The sequence below is a fragment of the Lactuca serriola genome, chromosome 2 (assembly GCF_051521515.1).
Source record: "Lactuca serriola cultivar US96UC23 chromosome 2, Lser_US96UC23_V15, whole genome shotgun sequence".
NCBI lineage: Eukaryota > Viridiplantae > Streptophyta > Magnoliopsida > Asterales > Asteraceae > Lactuca > Lactuca serriola.
The window spans coordinates 97834108-97842216 of NC_136409.1; the positions used below are offsets into that span (position 1 = coordinate 97834108).

At 36.4% G+C, this 8109-nt stretch overlaps 1 protein-coding gene across 2 annotated transcripts; it reads left to right on the top strand.

Moving 5' to 3' along the window:
* Positions 1–2783: 2783 nt before the first annotated feature.
* Positions 2784–7775, top strand: LARP1A (LA RNA-binding protein). Of its 2 annotated transcripts, none has more exons than XM_079024341.1 (14): positions 2784–3234; positions 3521–3980; positions 4067–4232; positions 4501–4591; positions 4714–4785; positions 4882–5255; positions 5321–5390; positions 5501–5608; positions 5685–6004; positions 6429–6572; positions 6658–6721; positions 6967–7112; positions 7187–7291; positions 7379–7775. In XM_079024341.1, the coding sequence occupies exons 1-14, from the start codon at positions 2977–2979 to the stop codon at positions 7515–7517; spliced, it is 2517 nt and encodes an 838-aa protein (XP_078880467.1). In that variant the 5' UTR covers positions 2784–2976; the 3' UTR covers positions 7518–7775. The 2 variants fall into 2 exon arrangements, with proteins under 2 accessions (XP_078880467.1, XP_078880468.1); XM_079024342.1 differs by having other exon boundaries at positions 5504–5608.
* Positions 7776–8109: the final 334 nt, after the last annotated feature.

Sequence of the window (8109 nt, forward strand, 5' to 3'; positions counted from 1 at the left end):
TTTTAGCCTTAGAAATATAAACAAAAGTTTTAGTATACTTTAAACCAAGAACATACAAAAAAAGAACGCCCAAATCTGACTTCGTGTGAGGAAGTTATGAATTTTCTAAGATTTGGCTTAGAAGAGCACAACCCGAAACTCGAATTTTAGATCGAGCGGTTTTTGGCCTACGCGACCTAAATGAGAATTGAAGATCTCATTAATAGGAACTCAACGGTAAAAAGACAGACGAAAATAGAGTCCATATGTAGAAGTTATGAATTTTACGCGAACATTTAACAATATAATCTCCTCGTACTATTAAATTTAAGATCGGTCGAGAATTAGGTGACGGAGTCAAAATGAAAGTTGTAGATCTTATTTTTACCTACGCGTGGATATAAAGAACGTAAAAAACGGAAGTCGTATGTGAAAGTTACGATTTTTAGAAGTCAGAAGTGTGCTGTGCGAAAATGGGTGATGTGGCACAATCTTGGCCATTGCTTTCTCCCCAAGTCTTGCCACTAGATGGTGACATGTGGCACCAAGTTCAGCCATTTTTCACCCTATAAATAGAACCTCTCCCACCCTCATTTTCTTCACACATTTCCCAATCTTTCTTCTCTGTACTCTCTCTCTAGAACCTCTCTCTAGCCCCGAAACCCCCCGAAAAGCCTAGGGAACCTCCCTAGCACGAGGCGGAAGCCCCAGAGTGCTCAATGGCTCCGAGAAGAAGAGCTTTTCGGCTTGGGTATGCTACTCCAAGCAAAGCCCGGTTTTCTATAAAAGCCATTGTAAGTGAGCTACGCCTACGCTATTTTTAATATAACTTTTCTTTAATTATAGTAACGTTATTAGGAACTTATAATAAGTACTTGGGCTATTATTATGGGTTATATAAGTATTGTTTAACGCTTATATAATAGTAATAATTTAGACTATTAATTAGTCTCGGCGAATAATAGACTAAACTCTAGTGGTAATAGTACTAGGTTTCGTCGAAGGAAATTATTTTTAAGAAGCGAAGCGTTGTCTGAGTTCGGAATCACCACCTTTTCAAGTGAGTGCATGGTCTCTTTCATCTTACACATAGATATGAAGTATTTTATATAAACTACGTGTTATGTGTGCATATTATCTATATACTTGCTAGTTGCTATCTATGCTGGATGTACGATTTTATACAAGTTTTATATGATTTAAACTGTATATGTATTTATATCTACGTAATATGTTGGGTAAAACATGGGTAGATGAAATATGAGTTGAGAGGTGATATAGACCATGAGGTAAGGGTGAGAGATGGACGATGTGAGAAGCCTTGTTCCCAAATGTTGTCCTCGTCATCTAGCAGGGTATGGATGACAACCACAGACTATTCTAGATAGTCCAGTGGAACACTAGCAGGTTGGCAACCTGTAGGTGTTGTGAACGATGTGTTCACAGGTGTACTCTAAAAACCCATTGACATGTATTACGACTGGACTCTCGAAAACGATATTGTCAATAAACGAGATAACCCTAACAGTTGTGCTCGAAGGACAATACTGGCAGCTGCGCCTCACATAGAATGCCACAATTCTGGCAGCTGTGCCTAAGTGATAGAACTAGCAGCTGTGCTTGACAGCTGTGTCATTGAAAACGATGGACTTCGTACCTATTCCTTAGGATAATCCTTAGGAATGAATGAATGAGAAATAGCTGATTCTTAGGGTAGATCCTTAAGAGTAAAGAAGATAATGAGGATGGGTAATTTGGTTAACTGTTTGATGATTAAACATAATAATTATATTATTGTGGGTTGAAAACCCTATGTACTCACCAGGTTTCCCAACCTGACCCACTTAGTATATTTATATCAAAGGTGTTGATATGAAGTCCCATTACACTGAGAGATTAAGGAGATATAAATCACTAGTTATAATGAATGTAAGTTTTGTTTATGTTTATGTTTATGTATTGACGATGACATCCCAAATGTTTTAAAATTAATAAAAATACTTTTATTCGGAAATGCCCTGATAATGTATTTATCATGTTTCACTGGGAACAAGTTCCGCACATTTTTATTAAAAAGAGGTACTCTGATTTTTATAAACCATAAACAAATCGATATTTTTTGACCGTGAAAATGGGGATGTCACAAATCCCATCAAGTACAGATGGATGTTCAATTTGTGTTGTTGCTTTTTGTTTTGCGAGGTGTGTTAATATTGACGGTGTTTAAATGTTTTTTCTGTGGTTTTTGTTTAATCTAATTTTGGTTGTTTATGTTGATGTAATTGAACAAAGTAGTCGTCAGGACCGGTCCTAAGGAATTAAATATCCTCAAAGGCTCAGAACGAACAAGAAAAAAAATGCTTTTATCATTATTATAAGTTGTTACTTTTAAATATAAATATATAATAAAAAAAATTAGGTCCTGTGCAGCTACCTATTTTGTCCCCCTCAACGCCCCCATGATAATCGTGTAGAGATTCCAATTCATTTACATATTTGTAATTAGAGATTCCTTTCTTTTTCTTTATCACTCCAAAATAGAGAGATAAGTTGCATTCAAACACTACACAACTTTTTAATCCACATTTTTTTTTCTAAAACTGACATTGTTGGTGCATTTTTATAAAATCCAACCAATAAATCCAAACCCGCGTCTCATTCCAGTTGAAATTAATTGATGTTGTTATTAATTTATGATATATCTATATGTAAGAAAAAGTATAATGTAAATAAATTTGATATGAAATGTTTATAATTAAAAGTTGTTAAAAAATGTATATCTTCTCCAATATTTCTTTTCCCATTAGAGGGTGTCACGTCACTCAATAGCACCCCCAACCCCCAAACTCACACAGTCTCACCCCCACTCTTCTTCAAACACTATACATGACGGCGCAAAGCATTTCTTTCTCTTAGGCTTTTGCCCTTTTTTACGCCACACTCCTCTTTCTATATCTCCATTCCTACTGAAATCAAGCTCTTTTGCTCTACATATATATGGTGATGGCTGACACCGAGGGTAGCGATAACCCCGATAATCACGAAGATTCTGCTAATGATGTTGTTCCTCCTGCTACGCCGCCGCCGCCGCCCAAATCTCCATGGAAGACACCGCAACCACCTATGGTTGACGTGCCGGTTGAGGCTGCCCATGCTGATTCCCATTCTTGGCCGGCGCTTTCTTCGTTAAAATCCCCTTCGGCTGCTGATGCAGTTGCTACTAATACTTCTGCAATTTCTCCTAAACAAGTTCAGGTGAATAATGATGAATTAGAATTCAGATTTAAGGTTATTTCCTAATACTAATCTAATTGGATGTGAGCTTTTTGATTATTGTAAAATGTATGTTCGTTTTAGTTGTTGAAACCGTAGTATAGAACGAATTGGTAAAGGTCAGGCGATACCGTAAGGATGCAGATTGAAAATCCGCCTCAAAGTTGATTCTAAAGACATCGAAGCAAACTTAATGAAGAACATGATAAGATTTACTTCAATAATTGATAAATTGGTGTATGATTCTCGTTGTATCTGTGTTTTTCAGGTGCCTAACGAGCCTCAAAAGTCCCATGGGCGTGGAAACCATAATTCATCTTCTAGATTCTCAACACGCCAACATAAACCAGCCTCCAAACATAACCCAAATGTTGCACCATCTTTTCATGGACCATTACCCTTCAATCAACCACCAATTCCACCTATCTATGGTGGCATGGCACCTTGGCCCCCTCATATTCCTGTCTTGGGATATGCTTACCAGCCGCCAGCTGGATCATTTTCCGGTCCGCCACGTGGCAATCCCAATGCTTATGGTGTGGAGTTTCCTAATAGAAGACCAAATGTGCAAGAAAAAGGAGACAACTTTACTTCTGGAAGGCAAAACAATCAACCTTTAGGTTCAAAAGAGAATGTTGATGTGCAGCAAAATGCTGGGCCAAGAGCTTTTATAAGACCCCCCTTTTTTGGTCCACCTGCTGGATTTATAGGTGGACCTACCTTTCCAGGTAATGTACTTTTAAGATACTATGGTATGTGTTAGGGTCAATTTTGTCTTTTTGATAATGAGATGTCTACAATATAATTTTTGCAGGTCCTCCTGGTTCTATTGTCTATCTTCCTGCTCGACCTCCATTTTCTGTTCGGGTGCCACATCCACCTTTTGTTGTTCCACATCCCATGAATCCTGGGATTCCTGTGTTACCTTCACAGACAGAAGTAAGAGCTAGCATTATAAAGCAGATCGAATACTATTTCAGGTGGGTAATTTAGTAATTTCCTTGTGGGGTTCTCTTGGAAAAAGTGTAGCCTTTTTCTAACATATTGGATTACCTTTAAGACTTTATTTGTGGTGTCTTGCTAAAGCAACATAGATATGTAGAGTTCAGTTGTATATAGAATAGTATAAACTAATTTAACCAGCTTTTAAAAGTGTTTATTATTGATTATAGCTGCGATGTTCAACAAATAGTAGAGGTTATGATGTTGCATGTGACAACTGATTATTTTTCTCCTTGATTTTGATAGTGATCAGAATCTACAAAGTGATCGATACCTGCTTTCCTTGATGGATACCCATGGTTGGGTTCCAATATCTACTATTGCTGATTTTAAAAGGGTATGTTTTTTTTTTAACTATTATTATTATTATTATTATTATTATTTTTATTAATCCATGTGTTTATGTTTCTTGAAATGATTAGAAATAGTATGAAGTGATGCTATTTATACATGGTGCAGGTTAAAAGCATGAGTACAGATATACCATTTATTGTGGATGCCTTACAGAGCTCTACTACTCTTGAAGTGCAGGTTTTGTTTCTCACATTACTTTTTGGAATGTTCCAGAAGATGACACACACACACACACAACTAATGTTTTCTGTCATTTTGTTGTTATTGTTATAGGATGACAAGGTGAGAAGACGTGAGGAGTGGTCAAAGTGGATTCCAACTTCTGTGGGCAATAAATCTACGTTAATGGAAGAAAAGTCTGAAGTGGAAGTTATTGATTCTTTAAATAAAGATAGTGTTAGGGACAAGTTTCAAGGGACCGATGAATGTTCTGAAAGTAAAGCTGCTAATGGAGGAGATGAGAAGCCGAAGGCTGTGATTCATGGTCAAAGTCAAGCATCCAATAAGGTCAATGAGATCTCTTTGAAATTCTCAAGACAAAATCTGGATGACACGTCTGATGATTTTGGAAGTACGTTCATGTTTGATGAGGAGCTTGAGCTTGAACACAAATCAGACAAGAAGGATCAATGTTCTTCTAAAACAAGGTACTGCATGCAAAATTTTCATAATTTCCTGATATAAATATCTGAGCTGGCACCACTTGTTGTAGGATGGATGATGAAGATGATGAGATGATTGTTAATGATCAGGCAGTTGAGAGGCTTGTAATTGTTACTCAGGTAAGGCTGTTGTGTTGTATAATGTATATTCTAATTCTAATATTCACATACTCATTTCTCATATATTTTAATATTATGATTTGTGAGCTAATAATTGTTTTTCTCCACAGCAGAATAACAGCAATGGTGAAGGAGCTAAAGGTGTTGTAAAGGAAACAAAACCGTTTTCTAATGAGCTTGCTTCTGCCATAAATGATGGTCTATACTACTATGAACAGGTTATTTCACTTTTCACACACATATCCATTTTTGTAATTGGTTTATCTATCATTTGTAAAACATGTGGTATTTCAGGAACTAAAATCAAAACGAGGCAAAGGTAGAAGAAACAATTTAACAAATGAAATGAAGGATGGGATTTCGAAATCTCCTAAAGTTTCTAGTCCTACAGCCAATCATAAAGCTATTTCAGGCAGTTTCTGTGAGAATTCTAATTCTAGAAGAAAACAAAATAAAGGCTTCTCAAATTCCAAACAACAACCACTGAAAAACCAGCGATGGTTTTCTAGCAACCTCAGGAATAACAACAATACAAGTGGTGGAGTTGTGTCAGAAAGTCCACCTAGTACTTCAGTCGGTTTTTTCTTCGGTTCTACACCTCCTGATAATCATGGGTAAGTATAGCTTTACTTTTCCCTAATGGTCCAAAAAGTTGCAATTTTTGTCCAAAAGACATGAATGCCCCTGTAAAGTAGCCCTAGAGAAGGATAAGACAAGACAAGACAGAATTGGTAAGTCAGTGGGGGGTAAAACCTGACGCTTTTTGTCCAACCCAAAAAGGGTGGGACGTGGATTCCCTCTCTGCAAAAGACGTAAATGCCCTCATAAAAAAAGAGCCCTGGAAAAAGGATAAGACGTAACATGTTATACAATTACAACTTTTTTGACTTGCATTAGACTGGGATTGAGACGGATGTGAGAGGGACAAGACTTGCAAATTTTTTTTCAATCAGCCATCTGTGGAAAAGACGTGATTGCCCTTATCATTGTTTTTTTTTTTTAAAAAAAAAATAACCTAGAAAGCTATTGCTTATACAGATTGAGGTCTTCAAAGCTTGGTGCTTCTCCTCATGGTGGATTTACAGCAAGCAGTCCACCTGTAGGCTCCTTGCCAAAGCCATTTCCGCCTTTCCAGCATCCTAGTCATCAGCTTCTAGAAGAAAACGGTTTCAGGCAGCAAAAGTGGGTGGTACCTCTTTTCTCTAGTCCATAAACTTGAATCAGTGAGTTGACTGGTTTTACCTATTATACATATATATACATGTAGGTATGTCAAGTATCACAAGAGATGCCTAAATGATCGTAAGAAATGTGGCATTGGATGCAGTGAGGTATGTATCTATCTATCATCTTTAGAAGGGTGTGTTTTGGTTGGAATTGGAATGGAATTTGAGATTCCATTCCATGGTGTGTTTGGTTTTCAACTTGATGAAATTTGATTCAGTTGAACCCTTCAAATGCATGAAAAAAATTATGATTCCTTCAGCTTCCAATTCCTTTGACAAACTCCATTCCATTCCTCCTAAACAGATTCCAGTTCTTTAGATAGATTTATTCCTTGTATTTCTACATGCAGGAAATGAATACCCTCTATAGATTCTGGTCATATTTTCTTAGGGACATGTTTGTCCCTTCAATGTACAATGAATTCAAGAAAATTGCAATGGAAGATGCAGCTGTTGGTTACAATTATGGAATGGAATGCCTCTTCAGATATTACAGGCAAGGAGTATTACTATTTTTATTTTGTCCCCAATTTATAATTTCTAATTCCTTTTTGTTTTTTATTTTTACAGTTATGGTTTGGAAAAGGAATTCATAGAAGACGTGTATGAGGATTTTGAACAACTAACTCTCGATTTCTACAATAAGGGAAATCTTTATGGTCTTGAAAAATACTGGTAACTCCCTCAGTCCCTCTCTTTCTTAATAAAGCAAAACCATAAATAAGCAAAAAAATAACTTTTTTTTTTGATATAAAATGATAGGGCATTCCATCACTATTCTCGGTCAAAGGAACACAAAAAGCTCCCAGAACTTGAGAGGCTACTGAAAGAAGAATACAGGAGTTTGAATGACTTCAAGCTCAATCGCCCAAAAACAAAACCCAAAAATGATACCAAATAAACAGCCGACATTTTTACAACATAAGAGGTCAGGAATTATGATTATGTAACATTTTATTTTATAGAGATGGAGGGAAGGGAGGGAATGTGTTTTTAGCAGATTGGTGGTTGGTTGGTTGTACATAGTTGTACTTTTTTTTTGTTGTACCCTGTTGTGTTGTGTTGTTCCCTTGGGCTCTTCGGAACTTTGTATTTATGGGAATTATCTGCTAAATTTGGAGACCTTTTTTTGGTCTGTAAAATACATCTTTTTTGCTTATTGTTAGAGTTTGTAAAATGTAACGATTTTTATTTCTTGTCTGGGAAAGCACGTTGCATGCTTGAGTTCTTTCATGAGTCATCACATCAAATGTGTATCTATCGTGCCTGCTTGAATTCTTTCATGAGTCGATCACATAAATGTGTATCTATCATGTTAAATCAAAATATAATAGTGTATGGTGAACATGAATAAGTATTGTGATTGTTTTCCAAAATTTATAAAAATCCTTAGTTATGTTACTCAATGGGTTAATTTGTTGTCGGATTCTTTTCATGTATGGTGATTTAGTTTGACTACGAGATAAATTTTGGGACGAGTATGAGTAGGTGTG

What these genes read in the sequence shown, in the direction of transcription:
- LARP1A (XM_079024341.1), top strand. Translation starts at nt 2,977, where the DNA reads ATGGTGATGGCTGACACCGAGGGTAGCGATAACCCCGATAATCACGAA. An exon ending in GTCTATACTACTATGAACAG is followed by an intron (nt 5,609 to 5,684) that starts GTTATTTCACTT and finishes GTGGTATTTCAG; the next exon opens with GAACTAAAATCAAAACGAGG. An exon ending in ACACCTCCTGATAATCATGG is followed by an intron (nt 6,005 to 6,428) that starts GTAAGTATAGCT and finishes TTGCTTATACAG; the next exon opens with ATTGAGGTCTTCAAAGCTTG.